We start from the raw sequence: 19,663 nt of genomic DNA, 5'->3' as shown, positions 1-19,663 counted from the left end.
ATTGGACGATCACAGTTACGGATCAATCTGACCAATGAGCGTTCAGCTGCGCTCCTATATAAACTGGTGAGAACGGTGGTCGACTCACTTTCTTCTAAACGTCAAAGAATAATCACGTAGAAAATGTCTGGACGCGGAAAAGGTGCAGGAAAGGTCAGGGCGAAGGCCAAGACTCGCTCATCCCGTGCCGGGCTCCAGTTCCCCGTCGGCCGTGTCCACAGGCATCTGAGGAAGGGTAACTACGCCCATCGTGTCGGTGCCGGAGCCCCGGTGTACCTGGCCGCTGTGCTGGAGTACCTGACCGCTGAGATCCTGGAGCTGGCTGGAAACGCCGCCCGGGACAACAAGAAGAGTCGTATCATCCCCCGCCATCTGCAGCTCGCCGTCCGCAACGACGAGGAGCTGAACAAGCTGCTGGGAGGAGTGACCATCGCTCAGGGAGGCGTGCTGCCCAACATCCAGGCTGTGCTGCTGCCCAAGAAGACCGAGAAGCCCGCCAAGAAGTGAACACCCTGATCCCGCTTCAACAAACAACAAAGGCTCTTTTAAGAGCCACACACTTCCAACTAAAGACATTTCTCCCCCTTGCCCTATATGTATTGATGTGCACAACATGTCATGTTACACCAAGTCACCCAACTAAAAACACCCACATTATAGAGCAAATTATACACTTGAAACCTAACCCTAAATTACTATTAATGATATTATGTATTGCAGGTTGTAGCCTCTCTAAAATTAAACCTTATTTCAACTAAAGCAAACTATTTTTTCACAATTTCCTTCGTACATCCAGCAGGTTAATCACCACATTCTCAAATGAATAGCGGTGTGGTTTCTACTTCTGTCAGTCCACATAAATAAAGCCACAACGTTTGTTGGACCCATCATTAGTGTTTAACTCAGTTTACACTACATCAGTATTACTTATTGGCAGTTGTCTGCAGTTCACCGATCAATAGCGTACCGTAGCATTTAAGCACTCGATGGTATCTTTATCCCACACGCACATTGAAATGAATAACAGGTTATATGTAGTTCCAGCCTTTATCCACCAGATGTCAGTGTTCACCAACATGTTTGGAGCAGAACGAAAATAGTGGCTCTCTTGTAGTGGAATATAAATATTAACACACGTGTCTTTCTAACAGTTCTTTATTTATTTTGTATTAGCATTTTAAGAAATGAGGTACATCTAGTACATATATTAATGAAGTTAATATCTTTTAGCCAATTAGCAGTTCTTTAATGTGACCATACTAAACTAAACTGTATTTTATGGACAAAAACGTTTCTCAACGTTATTTAAAACTCAAACACTAAGTACAAGAGCCAACATTAGAAACAGTGGCAGAATAGTATAGTTATATAACAGTAATTATAATAATTGTATTTACATTCAATAAAAACAAAAATATTTAGGATTAAAAACTGAACTTAATAAAATATACAAAACATAATTTTTCATGTTTGAATTATATTCTTTAAATACTGTTTATAGCTCTACTATTTTCTGCTTGACTACATTATTGTTATGGAGATACATTTCCGTGATCCATTATTCGTTAACTTAATTTGAATATAAAATTAACTCAAAATACATTTAGATTAATAAGGTCAAGTTTCATTTATTATTTATTGTCATATGCACAGTAGCTACAGTGTAGACGTGGCAATGCACATCTTAAGTCCCAGGCTCCTCCAACAATGCAACATAGTTATATAGAACAAAAGACAATAAAACTGATTAAAAAAACAAACAAGTTCAATTAAAATAGTGCAAAAAGAAACAGTAGAATAAAATAGTGCATGTTATGTTGCAAGACAAATGTGAGGTGAAGTAAACTTGATACATAATAATAATAATAATAATAATAATAAATAATAATTAATACAATAATCTCAATAATGCAGAAAATGCTTGAGGTGACCAAGTAAATTAAAGAGATATAGATGTACATAGAATAAGATGGACAAAAACAGAATGTAAAAATAAATATTGTTTATTGTAGTGATATTTATTTGGACTCAGGCTTTAAGCCTCAAGATTCATGTAAGAAGTATTTAAAGGCAAAAAACTAAAACATACATAGATTAAGTTATTTTAAAACGTTTTCAGGTTATGCGTCGACTAAATACAGAAAAGTCTTCTTTTCCTGCAATTTATGTTATTTCTAATGTTATTTGGTTAACATTTCTGAATAAAAACCATGTATTGTGGTGACACTGCTGGTCATTCATCGTGACCTTAAGAATACATGTGATAAACAGTCAGAAGATACTGCTTTATTTTAAGAGTATGCAGAACACAAATACATGAGAGAAAGAAACAATCACCTTTAACCGGTGTTAAATAATAAATAAAGTTAAAATCCTAGTCAGACATGTGTGGAGCCAAAACACCTAAGAAGCCTATTTAAAGTCTCTACTCTTCTGAGTCTAAAGTTTATTAAAAGTGTTTTTTGGAGCACATTTAGTGATTGTATTGTAATAGTCTTTAATGAGTGTAACAAATAACTCTAAAGTAATCAAGTTTCTCAAAAACAGCCCCCGATTTAAATGTTCCAACTGTTTGTGTGTTTTTTGTAAATGCGTTTATGCTGTGTCTCTTAAAGTTAAACATACGAAATTAAAAGACACAAAATGTATAAATAAAAATCGTAAAAGTGATATGATAAATTATAGATGAATCCACTTTATATGATTGACGTGTTATCGGAAACAATAAATGTACTTGCATACTGTAAATCACTCCAGCAGGCAAACGGCAGGTTACTTAGTTTTCTGAAGAAGAAAAGATAGGCCTACATGTTATCAAAGTGTTGAATTAAGTTAAATTATCCTAAATTAGTGAAGTGTAAAAGAAAACATACCGACTCCCTATCAGAACCGGAGTACAAACCCACGACTCTTTTGAGTGTGTTTGCAGAGACAAAACTAACCTCTGTTTAACATTAACATATTTATATTAGTAAACTTTTTTTAGGTTAGGTCTTTAACCAAACATCTTATTTCTATGCCAGACTAGTTTAAGTCGAATTTGAAAGTATTTTAAAGCATTTAAGAGGGAAATTAGAGAGGAAAGTCACATATTTACGACTCACACGGCAGCATTTGAGGGAGGTCGAAAGGCTTCCCATTAAAATCATAACACAATATTGAAGTTAATTTCACTTTTACATGAAGAGAAACTCCTTTGCTATCGTTTAGGGTGACATTTACAATATATTGTTTCCTTCAGGTGTGATTTTAATACATTTGTTCGTGAAGAGAAAACACAAAGTGGCACAGTATGCCTGCTGCTCCTGTGATTGAGTCTCTACGGTTCTCATGGTGTGTTTAAGTTCCGCTCTTTGCTGGTTTCTCTCACAGTCTCACCGAGTCCAGAGAATCCACTTTGAAAGCAACATGGCAGAATCCGCTCCCGCCGCCGCCGCACCGGCCAAGTCCCCGAGGAAGAGAGCCACCAAGCCGAAGAAGGCGGGCCCCAGCGCCGCTGACCTCGTGCTGAAAGCCGTCACCGCCTCCAAGGAGCGTAAAGGGATTTCCTATGTCGCCCTGAAGAAAGAGCTGGCCGTTAAAGGCATCGACAACGCCAACCAGGTGAAACGCGCCGTGAAGAAGCTTGTGGAGAATGGAGCCCTGGTGCAGGTCAAGGGATCCGGAGCCAGCGGCTCCTTCAAGGCAGCCAAGCCCGCCGAGAAGCCCAAGAAGGTAGCGAAGAAGCCCGCAGTCAAAGCCAAGAAGCCGGCAGCAGCAGCAGCGAAGAAACCCGCCGCTAAGAAGCCAGCAGCCAAGAAGGCAGTAACACCCAAGACGGCGAAGAAGCCTGCTACTCCTGCAAAGAAAACCCCCGTGAAGAAGATCACTAAGAGCCCGAAGAAGGTGGCGGCCAAGAAGGCAGCACCCAAGAAGGCAGCGACCCCCAAGAAGGCAGCGACCCCAAGAAGACCGTAACCCCGAAGAAAGCTGTGAAGAAGGTGGTTAAACCAGCTGCCAAAGCAGCGAAGAAGGCACCAGCCAGGAAAGCAGCGAAGAAGTAAACAGACCATCTGCTTCATCTCCAAAAGGCTCTTTTAAGAGCCACCCACATACACCGAAAGAGCACTTCTCCTGTTTTAATATTACATGTTTATATTTTTATAACACCAGACTACCTTACTTTTTACAAGAAGTGAATTAACTGATATAAAGATGACTTGAATGAAACATGAATAACATGTTACCTGGTATATGACATTCATCTATTTCAATCAATCAATCGATGTTTATTTATAGCCCAATATCACAAATGTTACAATATCAGTATGACAATATGACACCCTCTGTCCTTAGACCCTCTGTCCTTAGACCCTCACATCGTACAAGCAAAAACTTCCAAAGAAAACCCAGTTTAAAGGGAACAATGGGAGAAACCTCAGGGAGAGCAGCAGAGGAGGGATCCCTCTCCCAGGACGGACAGACGTGCAATAGATGCCGTGTGTAAATTGAAAAGATAATACATTTGCAACATAGGTAGTCCAAATGTTTGGAAATGCATGTGTGTATAATAGGAAGATGAATCCACGAGGATATCCATCCAGGACCACAGCCATGACTCGCGATCCAGCGCTCGCGATGCAGGACACAGGACCGCAGGATCATCCATGACTCCGGATCCCGGCGTATATAGACACCAAAAAGAAAGACATTTGGGGAAGCTGGGTTAATGAGAATACAGAGGTATAGACAGAGAGAAGGGAGAAGTAAGATGTCCCCCGACAAACTAAGCCTATATCAGCAAAACTAGGGGCTGAATCTAATCAGCCCTAACTATAAGCTTTATCAAAAAGGAAGGTCTTAAGCGCACTCTTAAAAACGGATAGGGTGTCTGCCGCCCGAACACAAACTGGAAGCTGATTCCACAAATGTGGAGCTTGATAAGAAAAGGCTCTGGCTCCCATTGTACTTTTAGAGATTCTAGGAACAACCAACAACCCTGCATTCTTGGAACGCAATGCCCTAGTAGGACAGTAGGGTATAATGAGTTCTTTAAGGTAAGATGGTGCCTGCCCATTAAGGGCTTGTAGGCGAGAAGAAGAATTTTAAATTCTATCCTGTGTTCTATAGGGAGCCAGTGTAAGGCAGCCAGAACAGGAGTAATGTGGTCCCTTTTCCTAACTCTGGTTAGTACACGAGCCGCAGCATTTTGAATCAGCTGAAGCGACTTGCACTGACTTCTTGGTACTCCCTGATAATAAAGAGTTACAATAACAAATGCATGGACTAACTAGTTTCTCTGCATCGTTTTGAGGCAAGATATGCCTGATTTTTGCAATGTTACGTAGATGGAAGTAGGCGGTCCTTGAAATTGATTTTATGTGAGCGTTAAAGGATAAATCCTGATCAAATATAACACCAACATTCCTTACAGTCTCACTGGCGGCCAAATTAATGCCATCCATAGTTAATATATCTTTAGATATTTGTTTCGTAGATTCTTCGGGCCAAGTACAATAACTTCAGTTTTGGTCGTGTTTAACATCAAAAAGTTTAAGGTCATCCACGTTTTTAAGTCCTTACGGCAGTCTTGAATTTTATTTAGATGATTAATTTCATCAGGCTTGATTGATAAATATAGTTGAGTATTATCCGCATAACAATGAAAGTTTACAGAATGATTCCTTATAATATTGCCTAACGGAAGCATATATAATGTGAACAAAATAGGTCCGAGCACTGAGCCCTGTGGCACTCCATGGCTAACTTTGGTTTGCGTGGAAGATTCATCGTTAACACTTACAAACTGAGAGCGTTCAGATAGATAGGACCTAAACCAGCTTAAACACAACAGAACAGTATTTCAGACGGCAGAAAGGGAATTGTCCGATGAGCCTTTGTTCAATCACAGACTCAGTATGCTCCATGGTAGTCTGTGACTTGTCGAGGCTTTTATGTCTTTTTATGTCAAATTGTTGACATGTTTTATACAAATGTATGTCTTGACTCATCAGAAACAGAATGAAAGTCTCCTATAAAGTCTCCTATGTATTTTTTGAAAACTTTGATCAACTTTAAATGTAATGTTAATCTCAGAAAGGGTCTTATTTCAAATGTTATTAAGCATGTGAGGGTTTTATTACATATTAACAAACTTTAATCATCAAACGCTTAGTATAAAGCCTGACTGAATTATATAAACAATATTAGAAGGAAGAGAAAATGTTTTGAAAGATAATGTGGAGGCTGCAGCGTTGGCCCCGCCCAGCAGCTTTCCCGCTCTCCGTCTTCTCTTAGGTCCGCAGTGAATGTATAAATACTGCCGGTCATTCTGCTTCTACTCATTCGTTCTGAACGACCCGACGTAACAATATCTGAAAATGAGTGGAAGAGGAAAAGGAGGAAAGGGACTCGGCAAAGGAGGCGCCAAGCGTCACCGCAAAGTTCTGCGTGATAACATCCAGGGCATCACCAAGCCCGCTATCCGCCGTCTGGCTCGCCGTGGCGGCGTGAAACGTATCTCCGGTCTGATCTACGAGGAGACCCGTGGGGTGCTTAAGGTGTTCCTTGAGAATGTGATCCGTGATGCGGTCACCTACACCGAGCACGCCAAGAGAAAGACCGTGACCGCCATGGATGTGGTGTATGCCCTGAAGAGGCAGGGCCGCACTCTGTACGGCTTCGGAGGTTAAACATCTACACCCCGACATACCTGGAACAACAACGGCTCTTTTAAGAGCCACCCAAATTACTCAAAAAGAGACATTCCTTTTGATGAACTTTATAACCTATATTATATCTCCCAAACTCTTGCTAGGATACTGGATATTAAAAATGACCATTTCACAATGTTGTTTTTCCGACATCCAATGATATGTTTGTAGAGGATAAAGACTCCACAACTACAGCCACAACCACGACTGCTCCAAAAACTTCTACTTCCATCTGTGTGGGGTACTTTTGAAATATGTTTTATAGGTGACGTACACCGGGATGTTAAGGACACTCGCTTCTAATTAATACATTTGTATTTATGTGTTCATGTACAACACATTATAAAACCCCAATAATACGAATACATAATCAATGGGGGGTTCATTTTACATGTCACCCAATCTGTTTTGATTCTAAAACTCGTTATGCGCATGCTCCGTCCTGCTCAGAAGACAACCAGTCCCGTGCGAGCAACAGCACAGTGACATTTGCATCTGGTCAATATAAATATAACGCTCTGTGACAAAGAAGTCATTCAACTCTGTCGCACCTCTCATCATGCCTGCTGAAGCACCCCCCGTCAAGGCGGCCAAGAAGGGCTCAAAGAAAGCCGTCGCTAAGAGCGTCAGCAAGACTGGAAAGAAGAGGAGAAAGTCCAGGAAGGAGAGCTATGCCATCTACGTCTACAAGGTGATGAAGCAGGTCCACCCCGACACCGGCATCTCCTCCAAGGCCATGGGCATCATGAACTGCTTCGTGAGCGACATCTTTGAGCGCATCGCCGGTGAGGCCTCTCGTCTGGCTCACTACAACAAGCGCCGCACCATCACCTCCAGGGAGATCCAGACCGCTGTCCGCCTGCTGCTGCCCGGAGAGCTGGCTAAACACGCCGTGTCTGAGGGCACCAAGGCCGTGACCAAGTACACCAGCTCCAAGTAAACTCCGCTGCTGACATACAACAACACAAAGGCTCTTTTAAGAGCCACCCAACCCATCCAAAGAGCTCATCCTGTTGTACTCTATAACTACTCTACCAGAAATCTAAATAACTTAAATGTTATTTATACATAATGTTTTGTAAAGCAAGATAAACCATGATTGAATATTGTTCATTCTTCACTATACGTGTTTATACCACCTCACTGATGTTTGTTTTTCCAAAATGAAAATCAATACATTTCACAATATGAAGGAAATATGGTGGTTATTTTACTGCAATCCTGAGAGAAAATGCTAAGTGGTAATCTTTATCTTAGCAAATCTTTAGAGGAGACAAATGAACACATTTATTATTAAATGTTGTCCCTCTGCCACAAACTCTAATGTGCTGTAACAACAATCCAAATGGCGTTTCTTGCTGACACTTAAAGCCTCCCTTGAATCATTGATACCAGTAATACAAAGTTAAGGTGTTTAATAAGAGAAGAGAATCATTTCACCAATCAGTAATGTCAAAAACACAAACGAAAAATGCTTTGCAAATGCTTGTGAAATAAATAATACATATAAACAACATTCATATGGGCACATACATTTCATATGGATAAGTAGGCTATATACCTACATCTTTCACACTAATAAACTCAAATACTTTTAGAAGGTGATCTAATTTTACTGCAGAAGATCATGATTCATTTGACTTCTTACACTCACACTAAAAGCTGGTGCCATTTAAAGACTGTTTCTGCTCACTACATTATTAATGAATTCATTCCTTTGGGTTGTAACTGATGTTAATTCTCATATTTAACTTTTGGGCAAATGTTTAGTGTTGTTGACTAAATGATTCCTTTATTTCAGGGCGAGTTTTTCACTACAAATTAAATAATAGTTAAACATTAGAAAATGACAGGGTTAGGGTTATATTATATTTAATCATATTTATTTCCCCCTAAACTAAACTAAAGTGGAGGAGTTACATTGTCCAATAGTAAAGCAGCTACAGCGCACGTGTCTCCCGGCCTGCACCAATCAGCGCGGCCCGGCTCCGGCAGCTCCTTTATAAAGCCGCTGCTCACAGAAACACAGCACTTCGTCTCTCTTTGTGAACACTGAGAAACTACAATGGCCAGAACCAAGCAGACAGCTCGTAAGTCCACCGGAGGAAAGGCTCCCAGGAAGCAGCTGGCTACCAAGGCTGCTCGTAAGAGCGCCCCGGCCACCGGCGGAGTGAAGAAACCTCACCGTTACAGGCCCGGTACCGTGGCTCTGAGGGAGATCCGCCGCTACCAGAAGTCCACCGAGCTGCTGATCCGCAAGCTGCCCTTCCAGCGCCTGGTGAGGGAGATCGCTCAGGACTTCAAGACCGACCTGCGCTTCCAGAGCTCCGCCGTCATGGCTCTGCAGGAGTCCAGCGAGGCCTACCTGGTCGGCCTGTTCGAGGACACCAACCTGTGCGCCATCCACGCCAAGAGGGTCACCATCATGCCAAAGGACATCCAGCTGGCCCGCCGGATCCGCGGGGAGAGGGCTTAGACTGACCTGCGACCAGAACACCCAAACACAACGGCTCTTTTAAGAGCCACACACACTTTCAAAGAGTTACAATCCTACTCATTATTATGATGACCCTGGTTCATATTATTTTTGGTTAGCTGTACCAAGATGAATGAAACAAGAAAGGTTGTTGTTTACTGAAGTTACAAAGACATTTAAAATGTGAGTAATAGATCAGTGTAAACACAACGTATGTCAATTATGGATCATCCAAACCATTTATTTAAAATATGTATTAAAGTTCTAAAACCCAAGAGCCACAAGGGATACATATATTCCTTGATAACTTTGGGGGAAGGTTGTTTTAAGTGTACTACAAGCTATCGTTATAACTTGTTCACTTTAAACACTGAACAGTTGAGTAATAATAATGGATGTATTTTGTAAGCGCTCTTACAGGTGCTCAAAGTTGCTTTACAGAGATGGTGAAAAGAACAACAAATACATATGGTTGAAGTCAAATTTTAAAAGCAAGCAATAACAACAGCCACACATTAAAAACCAGATTGAAGAAGTGAAGTTCTTTGAGTAAATTATCCAAATGAAATGTTTTTCATCATTTTAGTCAACCTGAGGACCACAGAGGGAAATCAGCTATTGGCTATAATCTGGCATATCTCTTCTCTTTGCTGAGATTAATGTATTTGTATGCATGGTCCTTCTATACATAAATACATACATAAATAATCCTAAACAAATTAATTGTACCTTTTAATAATGACCTTACATGTTCGCCAAAGTTAGATTCACTTCAGAAAATCAAATCTGTTGTGAGAAAAAACTAATAATTGTTTATAGATAGGAACTTGCCATCCTACTGAAAAACAGTCAGAGATTTAACAGCATAGTTTAGTCCAACGTTTCATTTGATTGGTTTATCCTTATTAACACATGTCATTATTTTAAAGGTAATCAAGCCAAGAACCATTAATTTAACAGTGTTACAACAGAACATTGAATATAAACTTTAACTAATGTAAAAGTATAAACGGTACTAAAATAATAAAAGGCCATAATAGTTTGTTACTATGCCAATAGAAAAAAAATTAATGTGATTTAAGGCAAAGTGACAAAACGGATAATATGGATTACTTGACTGTATTTTGCTTTAGTGAAATTGTTCTCCCACCAAGATGTTTGAGGCATCAGTAAAATAAGAAAGCACGTTTTAGATTCATTTCACAACAGAGTCAACTATTTCCTAAAGAATATGACATCAATCTCATAACGGAACAATTGATGAAGAATATGCTTAAGACTTCCTGATTATTACAAATGTACAAAACACATGCAAGTATTATTGGTGATTTCTATCATATTGTATTAGCTTGAAACAGAACTTTTTCACAGTTTCAACTTTTTCACCCTCAGACTCATCCCTCCTCGGACAGTCCTCTGTGGCTGGAGCCGTCAAACCTGGAACCAAGTAACTGTACTGTACTGTTTGTACAAACACCTGCACACTTACATGTGAATATATCTAACAATCCGAACACAAATATCTATTTATCACAACAGTTACAACACTGTGCTCATCTGACAGAGATTATACATCTATTCAATACATTTACTAGAATAGCTCCAGGTTTAGTGTCTTTATTTTTAGTAGCAACTGGAAGAAGACGTGAGCTCCCTTCTGATTGGACAATCTACGCTCGCTGATGGCCAATCAGAGAGCAGCTGGTGGCTATAAAGAGCCGCTGTGGCGAGCAGACTGTCACACTTCTTTGTAAACCCGAGAAAGCAATTATGTCTGGAAGAGGGAAGACCGGAGGAAAGGTCAGGGCGAAGGCCAAGACTCGCTCATCCCGTGCCGGGCTCCAGTTCCCCGTCGGCCGTGTCCACAGGCATCTGAGGAAGGGTAACTACGCCCATCGTGTTGGTGCCGGAGCCCCGGTGTACCTGGCCGCTGTGCTGGAGTACCTGACCGCTGAGATCCTGGAGCTGGCTGGAAACGCCGCCCGCGACAACAAGAAGACCCGTATCATCCCCCGCCATCTGCAGCTCGCCGTCCGCAACGACGAGGAGCTGAACAAGCTGCTGGGAGGAGTGACCATCGCTCAGGGAGGCGTGCTGCCCAACATCCAGGCTGTGCTGCTGCCCAAGAAGACCGAGAAGGCTGCCAAGAAGTGAACACCCTGATCCCGCTTCAACAAACAACAAAGGCTCTTTTAAGAGCCGCACACTTCTGTCCAGAGAGCGTTCCTTCATCTAACACTTTTATATTTATTTAATCAACGACTATAAAGTCTTATTTGTAGTTTCCACTACCCTGATGTGTAATGATGTAACTGCTTTTTTCAACATCTGAATGCATTTCCCTGATGGTCAAAACCACAATAAATACATAGTACAGATAATAATTGTCAGCCTGTTGAATATTCAGGTTTACTCAATAACAGCTTTCTTCAGTGTGGCTTTATCAGAAATATTAAATAAAAGGGACAAAACATAAATGCCAATATTATTAAATAAGTACCGTGGTATCTGCTGCATGTGCATCAAGCATAACTCAGTGATCAGCCACTTCATGAATGTGTGCATAGATAGTTTCATGGAGTTCATAGTGTACAGTGTTTTATTAGTAAGCAGTGGTATAACAAGTCTACATCCAGTCACAAAGTATTTGCTGTACAGCTCTTCCTCGTAAACAGTGTCTTTCTTACGGGTAAAAGCTGTGCTTCCTAAGGTAGGAGTGATATCTAATGTCTTATCTAATTATTTATCACTGGTTGGTCTTGGTTGGTTTCCCTAGCTACATTTACCATTTTCTCTAATTTATTTATTTATAACGTGATCTTCAAGTCGAAAGATTTAATACTTTCCGCCTGATTCTTATACATCATTTTTCAGAGTGTGTTAACAAAGTTTGCAATGATTGAGATTCCTAAAGTGTTCTGAAAGAATACGGATACTTTAAAACAACTTCCTTACAAACATCAGTGAAACTTGCACTTTACAAATGCCACAGTCATCAGTTCGTATCAATCAGCCAATGAAACGCCTTTCTGATGAGGGTCTTCTGCTTGTTGCTGGGCAGCTTTTGTTCAGTGGCTTCTTTTGAACATCCTGTTAATAATCTTTTTTTTCTCGATATTGATTTATTTTTTCCTGTGTTTTTCTATTCCTGTTTTATTTCCACGTTAATTTATTTCCGTTTTTCACATTTATTTATTGTTTTATGTATTCTCAAGGCTGATCCATACCGTGGAGGGGAGGAAGTCTACTGTGAAAAAGATGGTTGGATCCCAGCGGAAAACTGTAACGAGTCAAACACCTTCAGGAGAAACTGGAGGAGGAACTGCATGACGAAAGACTCTGATATGAATGAGCTCTCCAACACAGAGGAAGACAGTGAGTTTGTCCAAAACGTCCCCTCGCTGTTAGACTCCAGAGTCAATAGCCGCCTGCTGTACTTCGAGGATGTGAAGAGCGCTGTGTCAGACTTCGGAGAAAAAATGCAGGTTGTTCTGAAAGAGAATTTACCAGAAATCCGCTGACCAGAGATTAATTCTTGAATACTCCCGCCAAATCACGATGGATCCTAACACAGCAGAGAACAGTGTGGTTTATCGAAGGGAAACGGGAAGTAAAGAGAGTCTGACTGGACGCTGCTACTTTGAGGTGGAGATGGATTGGAAAGAGAGAGCCGTTTATATAGCGCTCTCTTACAAAGAGTATCAGCAGAGCGGTCCCATCTGTACATGGATTGAGTTACACATCTTGGACAGGAAGATTTGACAAAGATAGTTTAATGTTTCACTGCCAACATGAAAACTATGTCTGCTGCTCAGTCCTCCAGATTAGGAGTTCATCTGGATCACGATGAAGGTATCCTGTCCTTCTACAGCAGGGGTGTCAAACTCAATTTAATCTCGGGCCACATCAGCATTATGGTTGCACTCAAAGGGCTGGTTGTAACTTTAAGATTATATAAAAATACATATATACATTTTGAATATATATAAAATAATGTATTATATTACATTATTGCCTCTTCATTGGATTATTATCTGATAGGGTAATAATAACTTCATAATTAACTACGTCTGGAAGCAGACGTCTAGGGCAAATAATTGCCAGTCTCTTCAGTGAGAATGTCACAATATGATTTTAAAAGAAAAGCCAAATTCTGGAAAAACAAAAAAAAAGTAACATTTTGAAAAGAAAGTCAAATTCTGAGAAAAAAGTCAAATGAGAGATGCATTGTGGGACATGTAGTTTATGGGCAACGTGCCTCTGTACATCGCCATGTAATCGTATAATAAACAATATTATATTATTTCAGAGCTCTTGCGGGGCCACAGAAAATGAAGTCGCGGGCCGGATTTGGGCCCCGGGCCTTGAGTTTGACACCCCTGTTCTACAGCGTCTCCGACCAAACCATGACCCTCCTCCACAGATTCCAGACCAGCTTCATTGAGCCCCTCCACGCTGGAGTTGACCTCGACTCGTTCAGAGACAGCGCTGAGATCTGTCAACTGGAAAAGCAGATAGTGTCTCTACTGGGACATGTCTCCGTGCTTTAATGTTCAAAAAGCTTGTTATCCTTCTCATACTGCCTGCAGCACCTCTAGCTGTCCGTCAACCGCTTATAGATGTCCCGCCTTTTTGCCTATCACGTCCAATGTGTTACATAGTGATGTCACTTATGCATGCTACTTTAACATCCTCTTAGGAGTTGTTCTGTGATGTTTTTTGACTCTTGTCAAATCCATGTGTTTCCATCACTGCTCCTGATTTCATGTGTTTGCCTGTAACATTGACTTTATTCATCTAAATGCGGTGTTTCTTCCCGCCACAGCAGATTGTAAATAAGGCAGAAGAAGTGAGAAGAATTGTATAAAAATAAAACAAAATGAAAAGTTAAATGTCTACATATTGACAGTGAAAGATATATATCTGTGAAATATAAACCATGACGGGCCAACTCACAGCTCACACAATTTAAACTTAGGATGTTATCGACATTATAAGTGTTAAATGTATATAACACACTGTGTGGAGAGAATACCGGACTATCCATGATGGATACCATTTATCTTTCTTGTCATCTGCATGTGTCCTAACAGATAAACACAGGCTTTCTGTATCTTAGATATTTTGCAGTCTGTTAGTGTGTAAAAAAATCTTTAACCACATTCAGGTTATTCTGTTCGTTCATTCATCATTTTTATTCACAAAGCTGAGATTCTGGTCATTTAAATGATGTTTCCTGATGTATGTTTGAAGAAGCTTGACATGATGAATAAAACAGAAAGTATTTTCTTCATGTCTTCATTTCACAAAACTGCAGTCAAAATGTGAAACTAATATGACCGTAATACTTTTACTCTTAAAACAACGGCTTTGCAACACAGAGATATAAGCATCTTTTTCAAAGTGTGATGATTTTTACAACCCGCATCTTTTTCAATAGGAGTTACAGAGTCTGAACCATAGCCTGTATATATAAATGGACGTAGGGTCCGTGACGTCACCCATAGGATTCTGCAGAGTTGCCGTGAAGCCCTTAGTAGGCGGAGTCGGCCACTAACGGCTCAACAGTGACGTCAGAGTTCAACTCCCGCCTTCTCCAGCCTGCTCCAAATAAGGGCAAAGAGGCGGAGCCGAGGCGGGACCTGCTGCCACCCAGCTGGAAGTTCCAGAGCTAGCTGAAGCTACCAAGCTAAGCTAACATGCTCCCCATCTGCACACTGCCGTCGCATTTTACGTTTCTAAGGTAAGCGGCCATGAAACTATTCAGCAAAACTATAAATAATAATCTAAGTTATTGAGTTTTTAGCATAATACTTCAGAATCTTAAAACCCCTTAAAGAGCCTGTGACACCATCCCAACAACTGTTGTGCAATGAAATATTGGGCTACTAGTAATCTCGAACCGTCAGTTTAAAAAAGAAAAAGCGATACCGTTCCGTTAAATATCAATAATTTCGAACATCGCGGGGAAATTCCTTCACTCATTTTGAAGTTTTGGGGGAAGCCGGAAGTGACGTCAATGCGGGAACGCTTCGAGAGCCAAACACGGCAAAGTGTGTTGTCATGCGTAGAAATGGTGAATTACTGAGATTAGGCACGTTAATAACGTTTTAATGAAGTTGACTACAGTATATTCATATTTGTCAGTGCTTTCATGTCAATTTGGCGACATAAACATAAATGATCGTGGTGAAGATGATGATTACATTAGGATTAAAAATCGGGAGTGAGAGCTGCTGAATTTCCTCCCGTCGGATGTGATATAAAAACAAATCGATTATTTTTGTGGTTGTAAACTCAAGTGGATGAAACTACATTTATTAGTGCTTTCATGTCAATTCGGCGAACATATGATACATTAAATGGATGATGATTAAAAATCGTTTGTTTGAGCCGGTCTGCATTTCCTGATGAGAAAACAAACCGATGCTTTTTGTAGTTGTAGTACACCAACAACATGGATTAAACGTGTGTTTTTTTTACCACAATGTTGGGGAAATTAATGGATAAAATGCACGGATTATTATTATTATTCCCACTCCGATCGGGACACTAGGTCCACCGTTTCCCCGCAGCGAGGCTCCCCCCGTTGACAATTTACGTGGGCTGGGTGCAGTGGCGGACTGGCCATCGGGACGAATCCCGATGGGCCGGTACCGAAGTGGGCCGGTCGGATAAGTCACCAGCACATCCCCCATAGGCGGCGCGTGAGGCTCAGGTATGGGAAGGCTAAATAACTTCTTTTACCTGACGCTGCCCGCCTCCGGCGTCTATAGAAAAGAGATCACTCAGTGTGCGGAGTTTAAATCTCTCAAGTCATATTACAGGATAAAGAAAATACAGTTTAAACTGCCATGCAGAGAAGACGCCGACGTGTCGCACTTATCATTCATATTACATCATCAATCAGATCATCGATCATATAATATCATAATATATCATATATTTCCTTATCTGAGTCAGCTTCTCCAGCCTCATCTGGCCGTGCAACACTCAGTGTCACATACTGTATGCAGAAGTATTATTTAACACATTATGTTGACGAAACAATCGAGTCAAATGTAATTAAAGTCAGATCCACTCGTGTCTTAGACGTGAACGCGCTCTCAGCTGGAGAGAGAAACCCTGGCTTGATTTACCGAGTTGATAACCAGCGTCGTAGGACCGCTTAGCGATATCTCGTTTGTTAGTTTGTTGTTGTTAGTTTGTTTGTTACTCAAACATATCCAGGGTCTGTTGAACTGGCTTCGTAGTACAGGGCACAGGTGGCTAGCAGCGCTAATGTCAAAGACACAGACATTATACATTATATTTGTATTTTACCAGGATGCAGTGACACAAATATTTACATATTTACATTTACTATCTACATCCCCCACTTCCCCCGTTGACAATTTACTAGCGGTACCGAAGTGGGCCGGTCGAGAGTCCCGGGATGATATTTAGTCCCATTCCACCACTGGCTACATGACCATATGATCGCCCATATTGACGCACCTCATTCCTAAACTTCTAACAGATACAACATAAAGCGATCCTTCAGCCTCATATGAGCTCTCAGACACGTTCAACATTAACCTGTCCTCGCTGTCTGAGCTTGCTGCTGTGTGCGCCGTCGTGCGTTTACATCTGACTGTATATATATAAAGGTTTACATGCAGATGCTGGGATCCTGGACGGTGCAGCTGGAGCGCTGTGCCCGCAATGACGTCACCCATCATTTGGCGGGACTTGAAGAATCCGCGAGAAGATCCAGAAAATTGTCAACATTGAAGGCAGATTAATGGTTATCAAAGTACAAATATCCAAAATCAGTTCAGTAACGGTTTTCAAGGGGACAATATGTACTCAAATTGATGGGTTTGGATGATGGGGGGAAACCGTGTCACAGGCTCTTTAACGTTTGTATGCAATTGTGCTAAATTCAACTCTGGAATCAAGCAAATATTAATATGTTTGCATGACATAAGTTATTTATATTTTGATATCACTTAACTATACGTTTAATACATTTAAGTCAAGCTAAGGTACATGTGATGGTAGCTAGTTAGTGCTCTTACCTGTGAGGCCTCCTCCAAACAGCATAATAACCAGACTGTATTATTCAAACTAAGTACCAGTTCTAGATCCTTGACTTTAGACAAACAATTCAAAAGACAAAATGTATTTAAAGACCAATCTTTATTTGAATGTGCCTCTTAACCTGAGATATTAGTTATACAGTAATAGTATTGACAATCTAAAAAAACTGAGCAACTCAACAGTCAACTTTATGTTTCTTATTGTCTAAAGCATTTATTATTTTCATTTCCCCCCTCTCATATTCAGTGTGGACGGATTGAGACAGCATGGTGTCCAGAGAGCTGCAGAGACTTCAGGGAGAAACCTCCGTGTGATGGACATCCTGTCTGTTGGTTTGGAGAGGACTGAGGGTCTTTCCTCTGCGAGGAGGACCAGGCCTGATGGAGGAGCCCATGCTGGGCAAAGCTGATACCAACTGCACAGGCCTAGTCTGTCACTTTATTTGACTAAATGTGTTTACTTATAAATGTAATAGGTTTACACCTTCTGTCCATATGTGCTTTTTATTTAAAACATTTGATTAACTTTTGGTTCACATTTCAATAAATTGTATGTGCTCTCCTTTTGTCCATTATTCTTACTGAACATGTTAGATTACACATTCACATCTGACTGAAGATTGGCCCCATTTATGTATGACGTTGCAAACTCTGCGGTACAAGGCACAAGTGATGTGAAGCTCATATAGTGAGGCAAATAGAAATAATCAGCTGATGGAGTGTAGATGTGGAAATAGCTGCATTCGATCAGCTGACTGTTTTTACAATAAAAGTTGTTTATAGTGAATGTCCTGTACTGGTCTTAACATCTCATAGCATCAGCTTTTAATGATCCTCTTGGATGTTCTTCTTGACCCTCAGAGAAGGAGAACATGTCGTGTCTTTCAGGCATGTCCTTTCCTAACAAAAATGACAGGAAACATAAAACATATTATTGCAGAACAAGTGTGTTATTTATGAAAGCGGTGTGTTTGTGTGTTTAGGGGCTGTAGATATAATTATTTTGTAATTGTAATGTTTTTATTTTTATTTAAACAATGAGCTACAAAGACAATCAGATTATGAATGAACAGTATGATGTTCATCAACATTGAAATATATGTTATTATCAAAATAATATTTAACTGTTATCAAAACGTAGTGCAACTGTAGAAGCTTGCTCTGTTGTCTCACTGAAAGAATCACTTTTACCACGTTTTTTACAGACAATATTGAGAGATAAATCTTTGCCTTCAATACATGACATTAGAAAGCTGACAAAGTCATATTGCTAAATATCTAAATGTAACTTTTTGCATGGAAAAACCCCTCAACTTAACTGATGTGTAGGTGATCTAGTATTTAGTATTGTTTATTGGAATGTATATCAGTGTATTCAAGTCAATACTTCATTCATTTAAACCAATATCTTTCTTGATTCTTTGTACAGTAAGAAAAAAAGAGTCTTTGTACCTGTGCTGAAGTTCACTGCTGTGAGGAGTCCAGTTCTGTCTCTCACTCTCTGGTCAAGCCTGTCTGCATCACATGGACACCTTAAACAAACAGATATACGTAAAGTACCATGTGTACAAACAATATAACTGATTCTCTTCTGTTGGACATGTTTGATTGTGTATTGTCCGAGACAGGGTCCTTTTTATTTTACTGTAACTTTGGAAGTTTTGTTACCAATGCTTACTGTTGATTTGATACCCATTTGGTAATGCAATTAATAAAAACAACAAGGTTTGGGTTCGTTCTTCAGATGACTGTGACGTTAAGGTGTAAGCTCGATAATGAACTCCAGCTCAATCAACCATATTGTAATATCTAAGTAATCATCTTGAGATATGACATTAATAATTGTAATATACACACATCTTATTGTGAGGTTGATTTCACATAACTACTTCGACATTAACTTGTCTACATACTTGAGCATAGCCAATTTAAATTAACCTTAGATGCATACAGTTCCTCCTACATAATAAAATATCTCTAAGTTACAAGGATGTAACCTTATTTTATCAACCTCAAACAGAAGCCGTTTGTTCAACAGTATTATCCCACTTAACACTTGTCTATTTCGTTTTAACCTTTATATATACAGTCTATGATTTTAACTTGGAGGGTACGATTACAATCGTTAGCACCGATGTAGCTACCACTAGCTTACATGCTAACCCAAGCCTTACCATTCATTACGTAGCTGATTAAAATCATTAACACATAAATAAAGCACTCGAATTTTACTTACCGCATTCATGCACCGTCTGTTTTAACCGCAGAGCGAGTCACAATAGTCCGATATATAAGCATGAAGAACAAACAACCACGGCCGGCTACAAGTTGTGTTTCCTGGATGAGCTGGGCAGGCAGAGTCCCTGTAGCTAGCTTCACGGAGCAGCTAGCAGAGAGACAAGAAGCTAACAGCG

At 40.3% G+C, this 19,663-nt stretch overlaps 4 protein-coding genes and 1 pseudogene across 4 annotated transcripts; all 5 read left to right on the top strand.

Moving 5' to 3' along the window:
- Window positions 1-109: 109 nt before the first annotated feature.
- LOC117461910 (uncharacterized) lies at window positions 110-11,497 on the top strand. Its single transcript, XM_034103906.2, has 2 exons — window positions 110-503; window positions 10,863-11,497. The coding sequence occupies exons 1-2, from the start codon at window positions 124-126 to the stop codon at window positions 11,320-11,322; spliced, it is 840 nt and encodes a 279-aa protein (XP_033959797.2). The 5' UTR covers window positions 110-123; the 3' UTR covers window positions 11,323-11,497.
- LOC117461893 (histone H1-like) lies at window positions 3,398-4,043 on the top strand (annotated as a pseudogene).
- LOC117462660 (histone H4) lies at window positions 6,345-6,751 on the top strand. The gene has a single exon (XM_034104924.2). It carries the CDS (start codon window positions 6,360-6,362, stop codon window positions 6,669-6,671), a length of 312 nt encoding a protein of 103 aa, XP_033960815.1. The 5' UTR covers window positions 6,345-6,359; the 3' UTR covers window positions 6,672-6,751.
- LOC117461924 (histone H2B 1.2-like) lies at window positions 7,245-7,683 on the top strand. Its single transcript, XM_034103918.2, has one exon. It carries the CDS (start codon window positions 7,252-7,254, stop codon window positions 7,630-7,632), a length of 381 nt encoding a protein of 126 aa, XP_033959809.1. The 5' UTR covers window positions 7,245-7,251; the 3' UTR covers window positions 7,633-7,683.
- On the top strand, window positions 8,752-9,168 carry LOC117461907 (histone H3). Its single transcript, XM_034103903.2, has one exon. The coding sequence runs from the start codon at window positions 8,758-8,760 to the stop codon at window positions 9,166-9,168; it is 411 nt and encodes a 136-aa protein (XP_033959794.1). The 5' UTR covers window positions 8,752-8,757.
- Window positions 11,498-19,663: the final 8,166 nt, after the last annotated feature.

Source organism: Pseudochaenichthys georgianus, chromosome 17 (assembly GCF_902827115.2).
Source record: "Pseudochaenichthys georgianus chromosome 17, fPseGeo1.2, whole genome shotgun sequence".
Lineage (NCBI taxonomy): Eukaryota > Metazoa > Chordata > Actinopteri > Perciformes > Channichthyidae > Pseudochaenichthys > Pseudochaenichthys georgianus.
This window is presented reverse-complemented; position numbering and strand designations above follow the sequence as displayed.